The sequence below is a fragment of the Phascolarctos cinereus genome, unplaced genomic scaffold, assembly GCF_003287225.1.
Source record: "Phascolarctos cinereus isolate Bilbo 61053 unplaced genomic scaffold, phaCin_HiC Scaffold_9;HRSCAF=440, whole genome shotgun sequence".
Taxonomy (NCBI): domain Eukaryota; kingdom Metazoa; phylum Chordata; class Mammalia; order Diprotodontia; family Phascolarctidae; genus Phascolarctos; species Phascolarctos cinereus.
In genome coordinates this window covers 257,976,898-257,997,459 of record NW_027556402.1, presented here as the reverse complement: position 1 = coordinate 257,997,459, position 20,562 = coordinate 257,976,898, and the positions used below count along the sequence as shown (strand labels likewise).

General features: G+C 59.6%; 3 protein-coding genes across 6 annotated transcripts; 1 reads left to right on the top strand and 2 right to left on the bottom strand.

Moving 5' to 3' along the window:
* Nucleotides 1-1,436: 1,436 nt before the first annotated feature.
* TBC1D10C (TBC1 domain family member 10C) lies at nt 1,437-12,571 on the bottom strand. The gene is made up of 11 exons (XM_078148392.1): nt 12,416-12,571; nt 12,062-12,237; nt 10,990-11,089; nt 7,610-7,717; nt 7,283-7,389; nt 6,897-7,012; nt 6,576-6,592; nt 6,367-6,438; nt 5,978-6,167; nt 2,627-2,781; nt 1,437-2,515 (listed from the first exon to the last, which is right to left on the bottom strand). The coding sequence occupies exons 2-11, from the start codon at nt 12,217-12,219 to the stop codon at nt 2,174-2,176; spliced, it is 1,365 nt and encodes a 454-aa protein (XP_078004518.1). The 5' UTR covers nt 12,220-12,237; nt 12,416-12,571; the 3' UTR covers nt 1,437-2,173.
* Nucleotides 12,572-13,792: 1,221 nt separating this feature from the next.
* Nucleotides 13,793-16,430, top strand: PPP1CA (protein phosphatase 1 catalytic subunit alpha). Its single transcript, XM_020968292.2, has 7 exons — nt 13,793-13,938; nt 14,106-14,237; nt 14,763-14,993; nt 15,134-15,238; nt 15,435-15,658; nt 15,744-15,878; nt 15,962-16,430. The coding sequence occupies exons 1-7, from the start codon at nt 13,884-13,886 to the stop codon at nt 16,070-16,072; spliced, it is 993 nt and encodes a 330-aa protein (XP_020823951.1). The 5' UTR covers nt 13,793-13,883; the 3' UTR covers nt 16,073-16,430.
* A 49-nt stretch (nt 16,431-16,479) lies between these two features.
* RAD9A (RAD9 checkpoint clamp component A) lies at nt 16,480-19,221 on the bottom strand. Of its 4 annotated transcripts, none has more exons than XM_020968291.2 (11): nt 19,072-19,221; nt 18,927-18,997; nt 18,725-18,856; nt 18,515-18,629; nt 18,339-18,438; nt 18,020-18,129; nt 17,804-17,910; nt 17,655-17,719; nt 17,379-17,495; nt 16,907-17,075; nt 16,480-16,782 (listed from the first exon to the last, which is right to left on the bottom strand). In XM_020968291.2, the coding sequence occupies exons 1-11, from the start codon at nt 19,103-19,105 to the stop codon at nt 16,687-16,689; spliced, it is 1,116 nt and encodes a 371-aa protein (XP_020823950.1). In that variant the 5' UTR covers nt 19,106-19,221; the 3' UTR covers nt 16,480-16,686. The 4 variants fall into 4 exon arrangements, with proteins under 4 accessions (XP_020823950.1, XP_020823947.1, XP_020823948.1 ...); XM_020968288.2 differs by having other exon boundaries at nt 18,725-18,784; XM_020968289.2 differs by lacking the exon at nt 18,515-18,629 and having other exon boundaries at nt 18,339-18,406.
* Nucleotides 19,222-20,562: the final 1,341 nt, after the last annotated feature.

Genomic DNA, 20,562 nt, shown 5'->3' with positions numbered 1-20,562 from the left:
CCAGCCCAGTGCAGGGAGGGGAGTGCAGCTTTTCAGGGTGTGTTTGGGCTCTAGCCCTTGTTTGCATTGTGGGAAGCAGGGAAACCTGATCAAGGGCCTGGACTCTGTGCTCGCCCAGCCTCACCCTTCTTGCTCTGGTTCTGGCCGGGGCCCAGCTCAGTAGCAGTGCCTCTGCTGTTCAGGAGCCAGGGAGGCAGAGCCTGGCAAGACACAAGCTCTGGGCACGGGAATTGAGGGAGAGCCAGGTTCAAGGCTCAGCTCACTCGTCTGACTTGCTTAGACAATCATTCTCTCTGGGTCTCAGTTTCCCCACTTGTCAATGGGGGGCACTTCCTACAGCCTGGCCGGCCCGGGGTGTTGGTGAGGGGACGGGTTGGCAGGATGACGAGAGACAGGGGTCTCAAGGGAACCAGCCTCATTGCCTTGGCGACAACCAGTACTCTGGCAACAGTGAAGCTGTGAGGAACCCTCATGAGGCCCAGTGGGCACAGTGGTAATTAGGGTGCTGGAGCCCAGGGAGGGTTTCCATGATACTGGCAGGGAGCTCACAGTCCAGGGGCTAGGGGACAGAGAGAGAGGAGGTGGCAGGTGGGCACGAACCTGGGCCTGCCAGGCAGCGCCTCTGGGGGGGCCATGGGGAGGAGGGGTGGCCTTTGTGTCTCACACACAGGGTCACCGTTCAACCTTGGCTTCCTGGGAAGGGGAGCGTAGGAGGCCCAAGCAGAGTTCCCCTCCCCGTCCTCTCAGCCGGGCCTGGTGGGAGGAGGGGGTGGTTTGGGGGCCTGGAGAGCCCCAGCCCTCCATCTGGAGCCAGCAGAGGAGGAAGATGTCAGCCGCTTTGGTGGGGAGGGCCACCCTGAGCAGGGGGGTGGTCTGCCTTACTGAGCCTCTAGCTCAATCTCCTCATTTTACAAAAGCCCAGAGAGGTTAAGAGACCTAGCAGAAATCACACAGCCAGAGTGTCAGAGACTGGCCTGGGACCCAGGCCTCCTGCCCTCTAGTCCAGAGTGATGTCAACTTCACTAAATGAGTGTTGGCTCCAGAAAGGGGGGAGAGGGGCAGGCCTGGCCTGAGCAGGCACCTGGTAATAACCACAAAACCCAGCAACATTATAATAGTGGCCGTTTACACGATGTTGGAGAAAAGCCCCCTCCTGTCCACTTGTCTGCCCCCTTTCTCATTTAGCATCATTAACCCCATTAACAGCCAAGGAAAGGTGCTGCCAGAACCCAGGCCCCCTGGGGGGAGGGGAGGGGTCCTTGGACAGAAAGGAAGTCCTTTTTCCGAGACTTCAAAGAAATTCTGAAGCACAAGAGATAAAATTTATCCCCTTTTCGTAGCATGTCACCCAAGCCCTAACTCACGACTATTTTGGAGACACACTCCATTCCATTTGGAATGCTCTGGAGGAGAAAAACACCATTCCACCCAATAGATTCGATTGGTCCAGCCTTTACTAAGCACCTACGATGTGTCTGAAAGGCCTCGTGTCCAGTCCTGGGAGCTTTTGCTCCCCTACTGTAGAGGCTGATCCAGCTCAACTCTCTCCTTGCAGAGAAGGGGAAACTGAGGCCAGGAGTGGAGAAGGCACTGGTCCTACCTCACACAGTGATTTGGGGCCAGAGTGACGACGCCTGGCTGGCTGTGGAGCCATCAAGGGCAGAACCCTAGAACTTAGCTCTGCTCAGCCCACTCTTACTGCTGGAGGCTTTAAGCCAAACTCTGGGCCACATCCCTGCAGGTGCCCGGAGATGACAATGCAGGCTGGTGGATTCTAGAGGGGCCAAGAGGCGGGGTGTGGCAACTGAGCTCTTTCCCCTCCTGGCCAGGATGGGCATCCCCAGCCCACTCCCAGGCCATCAGAGACAGGTCCCTAGGCTGCAGATATGTCTCTGAGAGCCACGGACGGGGGAAGGGATACAGGGAGACGCTCTCCCCCAAGAAGGAAGTGGAATTCAGAGCCATGACCTCCCCATTCTGATTTATCATGTCCTAGATACAGAAATCGAAGAAACCTCGGAGTGGACCAGGCCCAACCCTTTACACAAGAGGCCACTGAGTTCCGAGAAGGGAGGGGTGTGGCCAAGGCTAGAGGGAGGAGTCAGGATTCAAACCCAGACCCTCCAAAGCTTCCCAAGGAGTCCCCTCTCTCCCAGTGCCCCAGGGAGGTCTCTCAGAATCTTGTGTCCAGAAAGGAGGATGAGGCTCGGTGGGGCCTCGAAAGGCCCTCTGTCTGGGGGCTTTGGGATCGCGTCAGCATCCCGTGGAAAGTCTTGCCCCGGGTCTGTGGCTTCTTTCGGGGACGCGGCTCCTCTGGGGGGTGCACCACAATGCGTGGGACCTCTCGGTCTGGTGGCTTGGCGGCGGCCAGCTGCTGGGCCTCAAAGATGGCCGGGGCCCCGGGCAAGCGGTCCTTGGGTCTCAGCTGCAGCTCCGGGGAAGTCTTCTGGAGCTCCGCTAGCTGAGTGAGGCTCTCTCGCTGCAGGTCTCGCTCAGAGATGGCCACCGAGTGAACCTGTGGGGACAGCTTGCTGAGAGACACAGGGCTGCAGGAGGGCCTGGAGGGCTGGGGATGCAGGGGATGACGCCCCTGTCTCCAGGGCCAGGGCTCAGAGCCACCACCCACCTGGGCCATGAACAGGTCTTCCTGCAGCTGGGCTGGTGGGATGGAACGCAGCATCTCCAGCGTTTCCAGCAGCCCGGGGCAGGCCTTGCGCTGCTCGGCTGTGCCCAGGGCCAGGCGGACCAGGGTCAGTCCCACCCGGAATAAGACCTTCACCCCTGGAGAGACAGAATAGCTCAGAGGAGCCCTCCCCTTCCCCGCCTCCGACATGCCCTCAGAGGGCAGCTCAGCCTCCCATGAACAGGAAGCCCTTCTCCGCTGTGGCCATCCACTCTGGACGGACTTGAAGCCGTCCAGGGAAGAGGAACTCGTGACCTTCCCCAGAAGCCCATTCCACTGCGGGCCATCAGAGACAGATCCCTAGGCTGCAGATACATCTCTGACAGCCACAGATGGGGGAAGCACGTCCTTAGAAAGTCTCTGCTCTCACCTTGACTCTGTCATTTTTAATACTTTTTTCTCCTCTTTTTGATTTTTTTTTTTGATGAAGCAATTGAGGTTAAGTGACTTGCCCAGGGTCACACAGCTAGTAAATGTCAAGTGTCTGAAGCTGGATCTGAACTCAGGTCCTCCTGACTCCAGGGCCGGTGCTCTATCTACCGCGCCACCTAGCTGCCCCCATCATTTTTAATACTTGCAGACAGCTCCCATGTCCTCTCAGGTTCCCTCTTCTTCTCCGGCCCAAACATCTCCCATCCCTTCCACCAGTCCTCACATTTCATGGACTCCAGGCCCATGCTGGCTGCCCTCCTCTGGACATTCTAGTTTGCCAGCAGCCTTCCTAAACTGTGACCAACAGAACTGAACGTAACCCCTGAACTTGGTTTGATGGCGGCAGAGGGTGGAGGGCTTCTCCGCAGCCCTAGGTCACAGTCACTGTTGTGACTGCCATATGATGACACTCACATTAAGCTGGTGGTCCACTAAGACCTCCCCAGACCCTTTCTAGACTCGTCTTCTTGTCTTTTTTGGATCCTGGCTGTCACTGTTAGCTCTTCCTCCCAGATACACGTCTGACATCTTTGTTTTCTCAAAGTCACCGATACTTGTGTTAAACAACAGAGGGCAGATTTCTAGGGCACTCCACTGGAGACTTTCCTTTCCAACTGGCCCCGCCTCATCTCTGACCTCATCACCAACCTATCAGCCCTGCTCCAGCCAGGGTGCCTGTTTCCCCTGCACAGACCAAGCTGATTCCTGCCTCCCTGCCCGTGCTTCTTGCCTGGCACGCTTTCCCTTTTTTCCTAGAACCCCAAACATCCTTCAAGAGTCCTCTTCTTCAGGAAGCCTTCCTCAACTCCCCCTGATCCCTGCCAAAGGTCACTGTCAGGGGGAAGGTCAACTAGATGACAGCTCAGGGCAGGCTGACCCCAGAGAGGGATCTGGAGAGCTGTCTGGCTTCACCTCTATGAAGAAACGGCCTAGGCCTGCTCCGGGTCTGCCATGGTCCTGGGCACAGGGCCAACAGCCATGAGTGACCAGGAGCCACGAACCCCAGATCCCGTGAGTTTCCTGGAATCTTTCTGGCCAAATGCGCCAAGCATCCTCCAAGTCTGTGCTCCATGACACATCGGGAACTCGCTAAAGGTCAAGCCTGAGAGAGTGGGGGATATCACGGAGGAAGGGCCTGGGAGCCAGGAGCCTGGTCCCTCTTCAGACTCTTGCCTGTCCAAGTCTCCTGTCTATTCTCCGGGCCTCAGAGCAGCCTCCCCCCACTCGAGCCCCTTTTCAGCTCCCTTTCATCAGTCAATAAATACTTATTAAGCACCTACTGTGTGCCAGGCCTTGTGCTAAGCCTGGGGTTTACAAAGAAAGGCAGAAGACAGTCCCTGCCCTCAAGGAGCTCCCAGTCTAATGGGAGAGACCACATGCAAATGACCAAATACAAGCAAGCAATAGTATTTCCCTTTCAGTACCAAGGCTTTGTGTGCCCTCCCCCAGCAGAAAGTAAGCACCTTAGGGACAGGAACAATATTCATCTCTGCTCCTTACATCCTCAGGGCCTAGCACAGGCCTAACACAGAGTAAGCCCTGAATGGAGGCTGGGGGCACAGAATGCTGAACCAGAGAGCAAATAACTGGCAGAGGCTGGGGAGAAAGCTAGAGCCGCAGGAGCAGTGGGGGAGGGGAGAGGAGGGGAGGAGGGGGAAGGGAGGAGGGGGGAGGGGAGGAGAGGAGGAGGGGAGGGGAGGAGGGGAGGAGGGGGAGGGGAGGAGGGGAGGAGGAGAAGGAGAGGAGGGGAGGAGGGGGGAGGGGAGGAGAGGGGAGAAGAGAGGAGGGGAGGGGTGGAGAGAGGAGGGGAGAGGAGGGGAGGGAGAGGGGAGCAAGAGGGAGAGGAAGGGAGAGGAAGAGGGAGGAGGAAGAGTAGGGAGGGGAGGGGTCCTGCCACTAGGACAGGCTCTTCACCACCATCTCAGGTTGGACTTGCGTCTTCTGCTTCACTGACCACATCCTGGCCAGAGTGTCCTGCTGGCCCCTCAAATTTGGTATATCCTTCCCCCCTCCTCCTCTGAACCTGCCCCTCCTCCCCACTCCCCTGGTTCCTGGCAGCATCCTCCTCAGCCCCGGCCCCCTCCACTCAGGTCCCAAGTGAGTCTCCTCCCTCCCCAATCTTTCTCCCCTGGGTTCTTTCTCTCCAGGCTCCCTGCCTCCATCCCTCTCAAGGCCAGGCCCGGTCACAAGACCGACCTTACTCCCTGCTCAGCTAAAATCCCTACTTGGCGCCTGGCCTTCAGGCTGTCCACATGGCACCCTCTGACTTTTCCAGCCTCATTCTTGTCACCTTTCTCCGACCCAGCTGGCCTCCTAAGCTGGTCTCCTTCATGAACCGGTACTGGGCTTGGAGTCAGAAATCCAGAGTTTGGGCCCCAGCTGGGCCTCTTCCTACTAGGCAATGTTGGACAAATGGCTCCCCCACCGTTAGGCCAGATGACCCTGAAGGCCCTTTCTGGCTCTAAATCTGGGCTCTCCTTGCCTCTATTTCCCCATGCTGGCCTTATTTAAAGCTTAGCTCCACGCTGCCTCTCCCAGGAAGCCTTCCCTGACTGCCCAGTTGAGAGCTTCTCTGCTTCCTCTAACAACCTAAGCGGAGTTGGGGGGGGGGCTTCCTTTGTTCCCATCGCTGCCTGGCCTGTCTGCTGCCCAAGGAGCACATATTCTTTCCCCTCCCCCACTTCCTCCAGCGGTATATTAGCAGCCTCTGGAGGGTAAGGATGCTGTTCCCTCTCCCCCTCCCCCCCCTTTTTTAAACTTGTGCATGTCCCCAGTGCTTCTGCCCCAGGCAGGGTGGGGTCCCTTGCTCTGAGCACCCACTGGGGTAGGCCTCCACCCTTCGCCCCTTTCAGGCCCACTCACCTTCGCTGAAGAAGGCGTCCCAGACGCGCAGAACGGTGGCAAAGGGCAGGGAGCGGGCAAAGAGGCAGAGGAACCACTCAGGCAGGTAGAGGAGGGGCCCCACGCCCTGCTGCCGCAGGTGCTTGTGGATCCGGGGACACAGCTTGCCCAGCAGGGCTGAGAAAACCTCAGCATCTAACCGGATGGCCTCCTTGGGGCAGCCCAGGAAGGGACGCTGAGCCTCAAGGAAGCAGCCTTCACTCCCCAACGCACACCCCCTTCTCCTCCCCCTTCACCAAAAAGGCCAGTCTTCAGTCCTCTGCTCTCATGCAGGATCACCGACACTCCCCCAGTGGTACCCTCTCCAGCCCAGAGCCCAAAAGGGCCCCCGGGAGATGGGGGTCACTCACCATGTGGGGCCCATAGTAGCCTGGCAGGTAGAACTCACAGATCTGCACCAAACACCAGAAAGCCTCCTGTGGAGGCAGGAGATGAGGTGGGGGGGGCCAGAAATACAAGGGAAAGTAGGGGCTTTCCCCAGGGGAACAAAGAAAGCTAGATCCTGGGACCCCTTCCCAAGACCATTTCTTGTGGGGACGCTTCCTCTATTGGGGTATGGCAAGGGGAGGGAGCTCCCTGGGGACTGGGGTGGAGGGGCACAATTCATAGTGGGGGAGGAAGGGCTCACTTGGTGGGGAGGGGTGAATGAATGATGAGCTTATGGGGGGGGGCTCACCAGAGCTGAAAGCCTTTCTGGGGGCTAGGAATCAGTCAGGACTGGGGTGGGGTTAGAGGGGAGCTCATCAGGGTTGGGAGGGACAGGCTCATTCAGTAGGCTGGGGAGATGATGAGCTGACTTGGGCGGCTCATTAGGGATGGCTTGACTTCTCAGGGCTAGCAGAGAGGGGGAAAGGGAGGCTCCCCGGGGCCAGAGGCTCACCTCGGGGGGGCATCTGCATGAGCAGCACAGCAGCCACCGGCCCCTGGGCCTGGCAGTAGCCCTGTTCGGGCCGGTACAAGGTATAGGCCTTAAGCACATTCAGAAGCCCTTGCTGCCTGCGTCAGGAGACCCCATTAGGGACCCAGCCTCGACCCCACGGGTCACCGATCCCTAGGCCAGCTCACTCCTGACCCTTCTGTGCCCCAAACAGAGACACCGAGGGCCAGGGTCTAATCTTGGCTCTTCCCCGCGACCTCTGCGCTCTGTGACCTGGGCAGTCCCTGCCCCCATCTATAAAATGGGAGTGGGACTAGAGGCCCCGGGATCCCTCCCCGCCCCCCTCTCCCCCAGCTCTGCCCCGCTGGCGGGGCTCAAGCCCCTCTTACCCGTGACCCTGGGGGGACAGGAACATTTCATGGAGGGGGAACTGGCGATGCAGGTCTCTCCCAATGGCCTCCAGCCACTGAGGGTCTCCCGGAGCTGAGGCTAGGTCCTGAGGTTAACCAAGAGCAGGCAATGAGAGAGAAGGCCGACAGTGTGGACCTGCCCCCAGGAAGCCTGGGAAAGGCTCTGGCCCCCATGCTGGGCCCAGCTTCTCCTAGGGGCTTGGATGAGGGAGGTATCAGGGCGCCCCTTCCTCCCCTGCCCTGCTCTCCCCCAGGGCCTTGGCAACTCTGGGAGAGAAAGGGGAGCAGGGGACCCCGGAGCCTCACCTGGTAGGTGGTGGGGTTTTGGGCCTGTCGGCCTTGGGCCCCACACAGTAAGGGCCAGCAGCGGGCACGAAGGGCAGACGGGATCCCTTTACGGCACTGGATCTTCACCTGTGGGTGATGGTGTCACCGACGCATGACCCGTCATCCAGATGTCTCTTCCTCCACCCCAGGAGGCCCGATTCTGCCTCCCCATTCCCTCTCCCCCTGCAGAAGCTTCAGGCCCAAAGAGGGGGGAGAGCTGGGCACTGGATACACACCCAGCTCTGTGAAGAGAGAGGAGGCCAGACCCCCAAAATACTGGCTGTTCTAGAGTCCACATCTGTCTTCCTTTGGGTTAAATCCCTGTCTCCAGAAGGCCCTGGTTAAAACAAGCATGACCCCTGGCACCCTGTCTATGCCACTCCAGCTGATTTCTGAAATGTTAGCATTCTCTGTATCTTGACTAGAAGCTCTATGAGTGAGGGATCCTGTCTAACCCAGCACAGGGCTCTGCACACAGTAGGTGCTTTTAGGGCAAACTGAGGCTGGATGATTCCACTTGGGATAAAGGACTTCCAGTCTGGGTAAGCATTAGAAGGGTCAGAGCCCCTGAGGTCCCTTCAGCACAGATTCCTCAGCTCCGATTGGCGAACTGAATGGAATTGGGCAGTAGGGAGCTCCGCCCACCCTCACAGATGGGGCCCAGGCAGGGAACTGGCCCCCAGCCTTCCTCACCAGCCCAAGTTCTGCCCTCATATGGCCCCCTGCCCAATCCCCACTCTCTTCTTGCTGTAAATCCCAGCCCTGGGTTACACGCACGCACGCACGCCTTCTCCACTCTTCCTTGTGAAAGCCACAGAAGTCACACAGCCCTGCTGCCTGGGCCCATGACGGTTTCACCTTCTGCCCCTCAGCTGGCTCTCCCTGTTGCACGGTGATCCTTTTATTTTGTCCTCCCAGCCCTTTTTTGGTCCCTGGAACCCTTGGCTTTCAGGAAAACTTCCCACATCTCCAATTCCACTGTCTCTCCTTTCACTCTTCTCTTAACCCCTGACAATCCGCCTTCTGACCAATGATCTCCTAACTGCCAAGTCCAGCGGCCTTTTCTCCATCCTCATTGTCCTTGCCCTCTCTGAAGCCTCTGGAACTGTTGATCATCATCTCCTCCTTGATCCTCTCTTCTCTCTAGGTTTTTGGGGACCCCCCCTCCCCTTACTGGTTGTCCTCCTCCCTCTCTTTCGACTCCTTCTCTGTCTCCTGGCTGCATCTTCCTCCAGATCCCACCCTCTAACCACAGGGCTCCCTCAAGGCTCTGTCCTGGGCTCTCTTCCCTTCTCCCTTTAAACTGCTTCACTTGGGGATCTCCTCAGCTCCCACGGATTTAATGACCTATGCCGATGATTCCCAAATCTACCCATCCTGTCCCAATCTCTGCTGACCTCTAGTCTCCCATCACCAATTGCCTTTCCGGCATTTTGAACGGGATGGCCAGTAGGTGTCTTAAGCTCGACACGTCCAAATCAGAACTCATCTTTCTAAACCTTCTCAACGGAGCAGAGTCCTCAACTATGACTTTCTTGAAACAACCCAGGCCATCGTCACGAGCTCCCTCTCCTCCCCTCCTCCACACCCTTCTCCATTCCCCTGCACCCTCTCCTCCAGCTCCAGGATCTGAGAGCATGGCAGCCGCCCAACTACTTGTGTCCCAGATCTCATCCCTTCCCACCTCCTCCAGGATCTTGCCTGTCAGTCTCATCCTATCAACCAATCAAATACCTCTCTCTTTTTCTCTCCCTTCCTCTCTCCCTCTCCTTTTGTCTTCTTTCTTTCTCTTTTTTCCTGTCTCCTTTAAAAAAAAACCCCACAAGCTTCTCTTCGAGTCATCATCCTATATCTCTCCTCCCTTTTACTACCAAACTCCTAGAAACAAACAAAAACAAGCCACCTGCCCTCATTACACGCATAGCAATGAGCCTTCTAACCCCAATAATCCACTGAAACTCTTCTCTCACTCACTAATGTCAGTGGCCTTTTCTGTCCTCATCCTCCCAAATGACCCGAGCCTCTAACGCTCCCCGGCTGCACGTGCTGACTCTCTCCTCCCTCGCCTCCACAACACTCTTCTCTGGGGCCTCTCTTTCTCCGTCTTCTTTGCTGGGGCATCATTCATTTCCGCTAAGCCCGTGGGTCCCCAAGATTGGGCCGTAGGCCTTCTCTCCTCTTCTTCTCTTCCTAAGTGAGTTCATCTGCCGCCATGGGTTCAATTCTCACCTCTATGAAAATGAATCTAAAATCTACATAGGCCACCCCAATTTCTCTCTCTCTTTCTTTTTTTGGCTAGGCAATGGGATTAAGTGACTTGTGCAGTCACACAGCTAGTGAGTGTAACATGTATGAGTCCAGATGTGAACTCCGGTCCTCCTGACCCCAGGGTGCTGCTCTATCCACTGCGCCACCTAGCTATCCAGTTTCTCTATTAATTGGCTCTAGACCCGTATAACCAAAGCTCACAGCTCACACAGAACTCATCATTCCACACCCACCCCCAAACCTGTGGCTCCTCCGCCTGTCTCTACTTCTGTCCTGGGCACCATGTTTCTCCCAGTTCCCAGGCTCTCCTCCCAGCCTCAGTCATCCTCAGCCCCGCCCTCTCTCATTCTCTTCTCCAGTGAGTTGCTGAGGCTTGTCCACGCTCTTCTGGTATCCCTCCCCTTCTCTCCACTCACAGAGCCACCACCCTAAGGCAGGTGCTAGGTTATCACCTCTTGCCTCTTCCTTGCTGTCTGTCCAACAAGACCCTCCATCTCGGGGCTCCAGGCCTCTTCTCTCACGGCTGTCCCCTCATGGAGCACTCTCCCTCCTCTCCTCCAACCTCCCCAGCTTCCTTCGAGTCCCAGCTAATATCCTCCCTTGTCCAGGAAGCCTTCCCCAACCCCCCTTAATTCCAGTGCCCCTCGTCATGTCCTGTTTATCCTGTCTAGAGCTGGTCTGTACCGGCTTGATTGTCTCTCCATCAGACTGTGAGCTCTCTGAGCACAGGGGCTGTTTTTGCTTTTCCTCCTACCCCCAATGCTTGGCACAGTGCCTGGCACACAGTGGGTGCTTTCTAAATATCTGCACCAAGAGTGACCTAGCCCCCAAACCAGAAGGCCTGGATTCAAGTCCCACACCTGAGGTACACCGGCTGTGACCTTCCAGCAACTCTCCAAGACCCTCGAGTTGCAACAATGCCTCCAGCCCCGTGTGGTCACAGTCCTAGGACTGTGGTATGCCAATGAAACCCTGGGTCCCTGGCCCTCTTCCCACTCCCAGGGCCCAGCACATAGTTGGAATTTAATAAATGGTCACTGAGCAAAATGGAGGCCCAGCTTTCTTTCACGCTCCCTTGCTGGGGACCTCACCTTCTTGGCCCGCCTGGACATGGTCTTCTCCCAGTGAGACGTCATCTCCACCCACTTCATTTCTCGTTGTCGGATCAGCTCCAGTGAAGGTTGCCCTGGGCTAAGGGGTCAGATAGGACAGGGCCCCCCCAGAGGTCATTGTCGTCCCCCTTCTGTCTACAGACAGGTCCCCGTCCCATGGCTGGGGGAAGGGTGCAGCTAACCTGAGTCTCTCCTGTTGTCACAGTAATGGGAAGGATGTGGCTTGGAGTGTGGTCGGAAGAGGGAGGGGATATGGCCTAGTCCCCCCCACACCCCCCCCAAGCCCCAACCATCTCAGAACAGAGGCCAAGAGAACTGGAGCAGGCAGGCAAGGCTAAGCGGCCAGCAGCAGAGGGAGCTGGGGCTGGGGAGCCGCTTGTCTGTTTCTGGGCCACTCCAGGCCTGACTGTGCCCATCCCACAGCTATGGACTTTGCCAAGCCCAGAGAGGGGACCATGTTCTCTGCTCCTGGGTGTCATGGCTTTCCCCCCAAGACCCCTTCACCTGTCTCACCAACTGGGCCCAGCACACATGCCCACCCCTAAGTCCATCTCCCTTAAACCCTCAGCCCCATTAGGCTTTGTCCATCTCCTGCCTGTCTATGCCCTCACTATTCTCTCTGACTTGAGACTGGCACCATTCCCAATAACCTCTGCCACCGTCCTGAAGGAGGAACAGATTTGAGTAGGCCTAGTGATTGGCTCACACCCATTTTACAGACGAGGAGATTGAAACCTAACAAAGCCCTTTCCTCTCTCTAGTCCCTGGTCACCTCCTCACCTGGAGGATCTTTGAACGTCCGTTCCCACTCTAAAGCTAGGGTCCTGTGATCTCCTGACTTTGAATTTCTAGCCCCCCTGTCTTCTGTCTTATCTAGGCTTTCTCCCCATCCCTCCCCCAGCCCCTAACCCTAACCCACTAGGCTCTGCATACCCAGGGTCACAAGAAACATTGAATTACACGCAACCTGACCTCGCCTGGATTCCCAGGGTGTCCCCTTCTGCAGACCTCTGACTGAGCTAGACCTCAGCCCTCCCCCTGCCCAACTCACCCCACTTCCGAGGGCTTGGCACCGCCCCCGATGAAGCCGTATCGGTCAGCCCTGCGGTAGGGTCCTGGGCCATTGAGCTCTGAGTCTGAGCCGAGGGAGCTGGAGTCATCCTGGATATCAGGGGCCTGGGCCAGGTCCTCCCCCAGGGAGGCAGCCATGGATGGCCTGCCCCTCTCCTGCAAAGAATCAGAAGCCAGCATCCCAGTGGGCCTGTGATTCAGGGACACCAGGAGGACGCTGGCAGCCCCTAGCCCCCTGCCCCTCAGGCCGGGTTCAGCCCAGCTGTGCCCATCCCCTTCATCACCCCCAGGCCCAACCCTGGGCTCCCCCTTACCCAAGTTACACCTGCCTCACCTCAGACAGTCGCTGCTTTGCTCAGCCCCTCACCTCACCTCTGGGGCGCTGGCGCTCTCTCACTTCCTCCCCAGAATCATTTCCTCCTTAGCCCCAGATGGAGCTGGGTAGCCCCTGGGGTGGGGGTGGGGGGCCCATTCCACCCCTCGCTACTTCCTGCCCTGGCCCAGCCTCTTGCCCCCCCCACCTGCCTTTGCCTCCTGCCACCCACGGATGGCTGGGCTCTCCCCTCCCCATCACCCTGATATCCAGAGGGCTGTCCCCCATCTTGTCTAAACTGCTTCTGCATCACTTGGGAGAGGCAGGATCTCTCCTCACTCCTCACTTAAGGCAGTACTAGGTTTGCAGTCAGAGGCACCCCCCCCACTCCCTGTGACTCAGTTTCTCCCTCTGCAGTTCTAAACTGACAACCTCATGCCTCGGCCCCTCGAGCCCAGCCTAGACCACAGCTGGGCTTCCTCGGACTTTCAGTTCCCACGTGGGGGCCCACAGCCAGGCTAGGCCCCCCGGGGTGGGGTCGGGGGCGGCAGCAGGGAGGGTCCCACTGTCCAGGGTCCTGAAGAGCCTGAGGAATGGAGGGCCTGCCATGATGGAGGGAGGACTTGTTCTGGGGGCTCAGGTGGAGGCCGCGCATCCTTTGGGGTGTCCCCTCCTGGGAGGTGCCTCGCCCGGGCCTCTCTTCCTTCCAGCTCCACTTCCCTTGACCTCCCACCCCTCCGCCGGGGTCGTCGTCGTCATCATCATCACCACAGCGAACGTTTGTGTAGCGCTTTAAAGTTTGTAAAGAGCACTGACAGCTCTATTTTACAGATGGGGAAACGGAAGCAGGCAGAAATGGAGAAAGGTGCCAGGGGTCGGGCGCAGCTGGGAAGGGTCTGCAGGCGTATTCGAACCCGCAACTTATGATCGAAGTGCAGCGCCGTGGGAAAAGCGCCACCTGGCTGCCCATTTCCCTCTTCTTTCTCTGCCTCCCTTAAGCCCCGCCCCCCCTTCCGCCGCAGGCCGCGCCCACTCCTCCTCCACCACCCTCCTGTTCGCTCTTCATTTCCTGGTCCTGCCCCTTTTCTCGGTTTCCTTTCCGGCTCTGGCTGTAGCCCCTCCCTATCCCTCCTCCTATCGGGGCAGTCTCTTGGTCCGTCGGTCCCGCCCCTCTCCTCCTCCTATCCGGGCCGTCGGCTCGCTCGCCGGTCCCACCCCTCGTCTCCTCCTCCTCCAATAGGGGCCGCCCTCTGGCTCGCTGGTCCCGCCCCCTCCCTCCGTCGTCGCCGGGGCTGCTTCCCTCCCGGCCGGCGGGCGGCGCTGTGGCGCGCGGCTCGGGGCGGGGCCTGGGCGGGGGCTGAGGCCGCGGGCAGAGGGCGGAGGGCGCGGCGCGGCGGCGGCGGCGGCGGCGGCGTGAGCGGGCGGCGGGACAGGCGGCGGCGGGCACGGGCCGGAAGGACGTAGCCGGGGCCCTCGGGGCGGCGCCGCCATGTCCGACAGCGAGAAGCTCAACCTGGACTCCATCATCGGGCGGCTGCTGGAAGGTACCGGGCGGGGACCGGAGGCCCGGGCGGGGGCGGGGGGAGGGGGGCGGCCGGAAGCGAGGCCGGGGTCCCGCCGGAAGTGGCCGCCCGGGACGGAGCGGGCCGGGCGGAAGTGCCGCGGGGGCTGGGGGGGGGGGACCCGGGCGGGCTCTGAGGCCGGTGTCCAGTGCAGGGCTCCCGACCCGGCAAGAACGTGCAGCTGACGGAGAACGAGATCCGCGGCCTGTGCCTCAAGTCCCGGGAGATCTTCCTGAGCCAGCCCATCCTCCTGGAGCTCGAGGCGCCCCTCAAGATCTGCGGTGAGGCCCCCCCCCCCCCCCCCCCGCGCCTTCCAGCCCGCATTCATTAGGCACCCGTGTGTGCCGGGGGCAGTGCTTCGGGGCTGAGCCTGAACCCAGGCCCAGTCGGGCCGTCGTTGGTGCTGCCTGAGTGCTTATTGGAGGGAGTTCCCTGGTCCGGAGGGGACGTGGGGGGAAGGAGAGGATGGCCTTTACAAAGACCCGGAGGTGGGAGATCAGTTCTGGGGCACTAGGGAGCCACGGGAAGGTCTTGAGCAGTGCAGTTCCGGGGTGTGATTCGGTGCACATCTCTGCTGGGCTTTGCGTCCCCCTCCGCAGTGGGGCAGGACACGGCTGGTGATTGGCTGTAGAGCGAGGTAGGCACCCTTGCCACGCCCTAGGAGCCCCAGAGAGCGGCCTTGGGTAGGGGGCAGGGTGGATGGGGCCGGAGTCACCCCGGCGCTCTTTCCCGAGCAGCCCTTCCCAATCCAGGCCCTTCGTGGGTCCCTGGCCGCCCAGTCACGGGACTCCTGTCTCCCAGCGCAGGTGACATCCACGGCCAGTACTACGACCTGCTCAGATTGTTTGAGTACGGGGGCTTTCCCCCTGAGAGCAACTACCTCTTCTTGGGGGACTATGTGGACCGGGGCAAACAGTCCTTGGAGACCATCTGCCTTCTGCTGGCCTACAAGATCAAGTACCCCGAGAACTTCTTCCTCCTCCGAGGCAACCACGAGTGTGCCAGCATCAACCGCATCTACGGCTTCTACGACGAGTGTGAGTGGGGGGACCCCATCGGGGATCTGGGCCCCACCCCTTAAGCCCCTCCTTTCAATGCAGTACCCCTCCTCCTCAAGGCTGAGTAGGGAGCAGAACCCCGGGGCCCACAAGCAGCCTGCCCTCCCCTACCCCCACAGGTAAGAGACGCTACAACATAAAGCTCTGGAAAACCTTCACGGACTGCTTCAACTGCCTGCCCATCGCGGCCATAGTAGATGAGAAAATTTTCTGCTGTCATGGAGGTGAGGCTTGGGGGAAGGGGGTGGCTGTGACCCTGGGTCTGCCTGCTCAGGTCCTCTAGAGGGTGGGAGGGGCTCAAGCCTTAGGACCTGAAGTGGGAGATTCCACAACCACTGGTGACTCCAGCCTGGGCACTGCCCAGCTTGGACCACTGGGCGGGTCAGGGCTGAGGGGCTTAGAGGAGGCTGCCTTCCCCAGGACTGTCCCCAGACCTCCAGTCCATGGAGCAGATCCGACGCATCATGAGGCCCACAGACGTACCGGACCAAGGGCTGCTGTGTGACCTCCTGTGGTCAGACCCCGACAAAGACGTGCAAGGCTGGGGGGAGAACGACCGTGGCGTCTCATTTACCTTTGGAGCCGAGGTGGTGGCCAAGTTCCTTCACAAGCATGACCTGGACCTCATCTGCCGAGCACACCAGGTCAGAGATTGGGGCTGGGGGCAGGGCGGCCTGGCCTGGCCCGGCCCAGAGGGAGGGGTGCTGACTAAGCTGTGCTTTGGCCCAGGTGGTAGAAGATGGCTATGAGTTCTTTGCTAAGCGGCAGCTGGTGACCCTCTTCTCTGCCCCTAACTACTGTGGCGAGTTTGACAACGCAGGTGCCATGATGAGTGTGGATGAAACCCTCATGTGCTCTTTCCAGGTGGGTGAGCCCAGGGCTGGAAGGGAGGGGAACTTTTCCAGAACTCCCGGTGGCCCCTCTGACCAGCCCCATCCTCTCTGCAGATCCTTAAACCAGCCGACAAGAACAAAAGCAAATATGGGCAGTTCAGTGGCCTGAATCCTGGCGGCCGCCCTATCACCCCACCCCGCAACTCTGCCAAGGCCAAGAAGTAGCCATTCCAGGCGTGACTGATTGTACAGAAATCCTGGTTCCTCTTGGGGTCTCCGATGCCCAGGAGGGCCTCTAGTTGCAGGGAACACCAAACCTTGGTGTAATTTTCTTTTATAAAACAAAATCAAATAGAGTCTAATCCCCTCTAGCCCTGACCCGTCTCCCCCCACCCCCACCCTCTGAGCTGGATCCTGGGTGGGGCAACTGGGAGGGAAGAGGGAGGCCCCTTGGAGCAGGGAAGAAAGCTTGAGTCCTGCCTGGGCTCAGCTGCCCTATGCCTCGGGTCAGGAGGTTATGGGGACACCAGGCTCTGTGCCCTTTTTTGGTCTTTTTTGAATAAATGTCAAAGCTGGATTCTCACTGGCCTAGCAGCCTGCCTTTGGTCTAGGAATGAATGACATGTGCATGCTTCAGGACTTGGGAGTCTTTATTGTGGGAGGAGGTGCTGCCTGGGCTGGCCGTCCCCTCTGGGCCCAAGCTCTTCTCCATCTCCATCAGGACGGCCACAAGCATCGTTCAGGCCTTTCCCAGCACAAACCAGGCAGGCAGGGGAGCAGTCGCCCCACTTTCCTCCTGAGAAGGTGACACAGCCGCTGGTGTCCCCGGGGAGCAGGAGTCAGCCCTCCCCATCACTGTCTTCTGCTAGTACTGGGTTGGGCTCACAGGGAGGTTCTGTCGGGGCCAATACTGAGCCAAAGAACAGGGACCGGAACTAGGACCAGAAAAAGAAGCAGTATTGAGAACAGGCCATGCATCAAGCTGTGCCACAAGCACCAGAGCAGAAGCACCCACCTCCCCATGCCCCATGGGGAAAAGACAAGGGACCATTCGTTCACCTTTTTTAGGGGAGGGGTCCCAGGCACCACACTGGGCTCTGCCTCCTCTTCTTCAGACAAAGGGGAAGGGGTGCAGGGGGCCACCGCTGCCCCTTCACACACAGTAGTTTCCATGGCGATCATGTAAGAGTCAATGTCGTCATTGGCAAAGTCGTCCAGGTGCATTGTGCTGAGGAAGGCAGGCCCAGAGCTGAGGATGGGGTGTTTGGCCAGCTCTCCAGCCAAGGGGAGGGCGGGCTAAAAGGCACCCCACCCCCTGGTGTCACCAGGCTTTAACTGAACTTGGGAAGAGGATGTAGAAGAGGACAGGTCCTGGAGGCAGGAGGCTGGACTAGGGCTATGCCACAGAGAACCATCCTGTGTCCCATGGGCCGTGGCTGGAAGGCCTCACTCTGGACAGTGGCTAAGGCCTTCGGGAAGGCCGGTCTTACCACCACTAAGGAAAGGGGATGCCGAGGACAGCCTCCCTCACCTGTGAGCCCCCTGCCCAGGTCGAGAAGGCTCCTGAGAGCAGAGGTCAGGCTCAGAGAGGGTGGCCAGTACAAAGTGGCCATCCAGTAGCGAATCCTCAATGGTGAAGATGGCCGGCCTGGTGGGGAGGGATGAGAACACCACTTGGCAAGAGCCTCCTGCTCTTGCCCCTCTCCCACAATCTCTCCCTGACCTCTGGGAGTCCCCACCCAGGGTCCCCTGAGCAGGACCCAGTACCCGCCTGTCTGACAGGCAGACGGGGAAAAATCCAAACTACCTGCCAGGAACATCGAAGTGGATGTTGAGGGGCAGGTTAGCAGACTCCGCAAAGCTCAGGAGACCCTGGAAGAAGAGATCCGGAGGTCAGATCAGGGCTGCTGCAGGGAAGCACCAGGGGTCAGGCGGGTTGAGGGGCTGGGGCCTCACCCGGAACTCCTTGAGGCAGAAAGTGATGGACGCTCCCTCCTGGGCCTCCAGCTGCTGGAACTCCTCCTCGTTGAGGCTCATCTCTGTCATCATGGCCTTGGTAGCATCTCCAGGGAGGAAACGAGGCCTCTATCCCAGTCCCCCCAACCCACCGAAGGACCCCAACGATGCTCCCAGGGAGAAGCCCTCTTCCCCTGCCCCTCCTCCCTGGCTCACCTGTGTCCTCCTCCAGGTAACTTCGGAAGACAACCCTGCGGCCCGGGCTCACACCCAGCGTCACCTCTGAGAGCGCTGGGGAGAAGGGTGCCACGGCCTCCACCAACACCCTGTCCGGAGGCACAAGGGGCCAAGGCCACTCAGCCCCGGAGCCCAAATAGCACTGGTGGGTCAGAGGTCTGAAAGACTGCCCACATACGAATGGGACAGCAGTAATGGGCATCCGGAAGCAAATCCAGCCGGCCCATTTTACAGATGGGCTGACCCCCACCACATGTCTGTAACCCTGCCCCCCCCCCCCCCCCCCCCCCCCGCTCACCGGGCAGGGGCACGGAGCAGGTTCGGGCACTGGGCCGGGTCGAAGATGGCCTGGAGGGACTCGCACTCCTGGAAAGACAGGTTGTGGGTCTTGGTCACACCTGCGGGGCGGCACGTAGTGAGCGGGAGGGGGGACGGGGGTCACGGCGACCCGGCCCCGCCCCGCCCCGCACCGACCGTGCTTGCAGTGCAGCTGGATGACCAGGCGGCTGCTTTCCGGGCTCAGGGCGATGCAGCAGCGCTCCACCGTCTTCTCCAGGGCCACCGGCGAGCGGAACACGGACAGGAAGGACTGGCGGGGGGTGGGGGGGCACGGCACGGCCATCAGCGCGGCGCGTCCCCGCCACCCCCCGCACCCTCCTCCCCCGGCCCGCCTCGAGCCCCTACCTTCATGAGGACCTTGCAGCGCGGCGGCTGCGCCTGCGGGGGCCGCGCAGCCTGGTAGTGCTGGAAGAAGAGCGGGGCGAAGAGGAAGCACGCGAAGGCCGAGCGCGACGCGTTCACCGTGCGCAGCGAGAGCTGGGGGAGGTCAGGGGTCAGCGGTCGGCGCGCCCAGCCCCCCACCCCCCTCGCCCGTGCGCCCCCTCACCCCGTTCTCCAGCGGCTCCAGGTACAGCTCGTCTCCGATGCGCGACAGCGAGTGCGCGGCCTTACCCAGCACTGCGGGAGGAACAGGGGTCAGAGGGCAGAGGCCGTGTACTCCAACCCGCCCCCGACCCTCGCCCTGCACTCACCCCGCACGTTTCCCCCCGTCACGAGGCACTTCATGTCGCCGGGCCCAGCCTCCCCCCGCCTCCCGCCCTCGGCCGGCCCGGTCTCTGCCCCCTGGGCCAGCTCCTTTCCCGCGCACTGGGCCTTGGTGCCGGCCCCGGCCCGCCTCGCCCTCTCATTGGACCGTGCGCCGCCGGCGCAGGCACCTCCATCACGTGGGCGAGAAGCCAACCTATCGTCGCCGTGGCCTGCATCACGTGACAGCAGCCCAGCGCCCCTCCTGTCACGTGACAAAACAGCCGTGCCTTCACACCACGACCTCGTCACGTGACCTCAGCCGCCGGGCTCGGGGTGACGTTGCAATGCCCCTCCTGTTTGGGGGTGTGGTCTCCGGAGAGCCCCTAAAAGGTGCATGCGCAGATGCCTCCGTTCTCTCTGGAGCTTTGAGTCTCCTCTGTAAGACGCCGGAATGTTCCCTAAGTGCCCATCGTGCAGATTCAGAAACTGAGGCTCCAGAGTGTTAAGAGACCTACCCTGAAGCCCTAGGAAATGCTGTGATCGGAGTTCTCGTGCCCTTCGAAGTTGTTTTTCTCAAAAATGTTATCCGTATTATCTTATTATAAATTGTTCTCCTTTAGGGCAGGGGCTGTTTTTTCTTCCCTGCACCCTCAAACTCAGCATAGCGACTACCATGCAGTAGGTGCTTAATAAATGCTTGTGGAAAGAATGAGGGAATGAACGAATAAATGCTCACCCTCAAGGAAAGGTTGCTTTTTTTAAAAATAATGACATTTGTAGACAATAGGACAGAGACATCAGTAAATCACATTTCTTTCTCCCCAGCAAGTGACTCCCAGTTCCCGGGGGGGCGGGGCTCAGTGCAATCAGGGACAGGTGGGGAGGGGGCGGGAGCCCCTCTGGAGTCAGCCACCCCTGGGCGTTTGACTGACTTTGTCCAGTTGGAGTTCTGCAGCTCAGGAGTGACAGTGACCACGGAGGAGCATGAGGGTGACCCCGAGGGCACAGACAAGGGGCGGAGAATCCTCCCTCAGCCATCTGCTCACCTGGGGGGGAAGAAGGGAGGAAGGTAGAGCCAGAGCAGGGAGGGAGGGAGGTTGAGGGAAGGACCTTCCAGAGCAATGATCCCCTTGGGTTCAAGTTGGGTTGAGTCAGTAAGCACTCATGAGCCCCTCTTAGTCGGGTCTTGTGCAGAGGGATGCAAAGAAAGGCCCCAAACAACCCATTCTGCTCTGGAGAAGTACTCCAGCAGGGAGGGAACATTCACCCAAGGAATATGCAGCATAAATTGGAGAGGAGGCTCAGGAGGGGGAGGGAAGCCTTCTTGAAGAAGTTGGGACTTTATCGGACTCCTCAGGGAAGCCAGGAGGCAGAGATGAGGTGGCAGACACTGGACAGCCAGAGAAAATGGCAGGAGCCCAGAGGTGGAGGGTCTTGTTGGTGGAACGGCTAGGAGGCTGGGGGGAGGGGGTCAGGGAGTGAGGTGTAGGGAGAAT

Coding starts and splice junctions, on each gene's coding strand:
- PPP1CA (XM_020968292.2), top strand. CDS start 13,884: ATGTCCGACAGCGAGAAGCTCAACCTGGACTCCATCATCGGGCGGCTG. Junction 14,238..14,762: donor GGCGCCCCTCAAGATCTGCG/GTGAGGCCCCCC, acceptor CTCCCAGCGCAG/GTGACATCCACGGCCAGTAC. Junction 15,239..15,434: donor AATTTTCTGCTGTCATGGAG/GTGAGGCTTGGG, acceptor TGCCTTCCCCAG/GACTGTCCCCAGACCTCCAG.
- TBC1D10C (XM_078148392.1), bottom strand. CDS start 12,219: ATGGCTGCCTCCCTGGGGGAGGACCTGGCCCAGGCCCCTGATATCCAG. Junction 7,718..10,989: donor TGTCCAGGCGGGCCAAGAAG/GTGAGGTCCCCA, acceptor CATCACCCACAG/GTGAAGATCCAGTGCCGTAA. Junction 7,390..7,609: donor AAAACCCCACCACCTACCAG/GTGAGGCTCCGG, acceptor GGTTAACCTCAG/GACCTAGCCTCAGCTCCGGG.
- RAD9A (XM_020968291.2), bottom strand. CDS start 19,105: ATGAAGTGCCTCGTGACGGGGGGAAACGTGCGGG. Junction 18,130..18,338: donor CTGCTCCGTGCCCCTGCCCG/GTGAGCGGGGGG, acceptor GCCTCCGGACAG/GGTGTTGGTGGAGGCCGTGG. Junction 17,496..17,654: donor CACTTCGATGTTCCTGGCAG/GTAGTTTGGATT, acceptor CCTCCCCACCAG/GCCGGCCATCTTCACCATTG.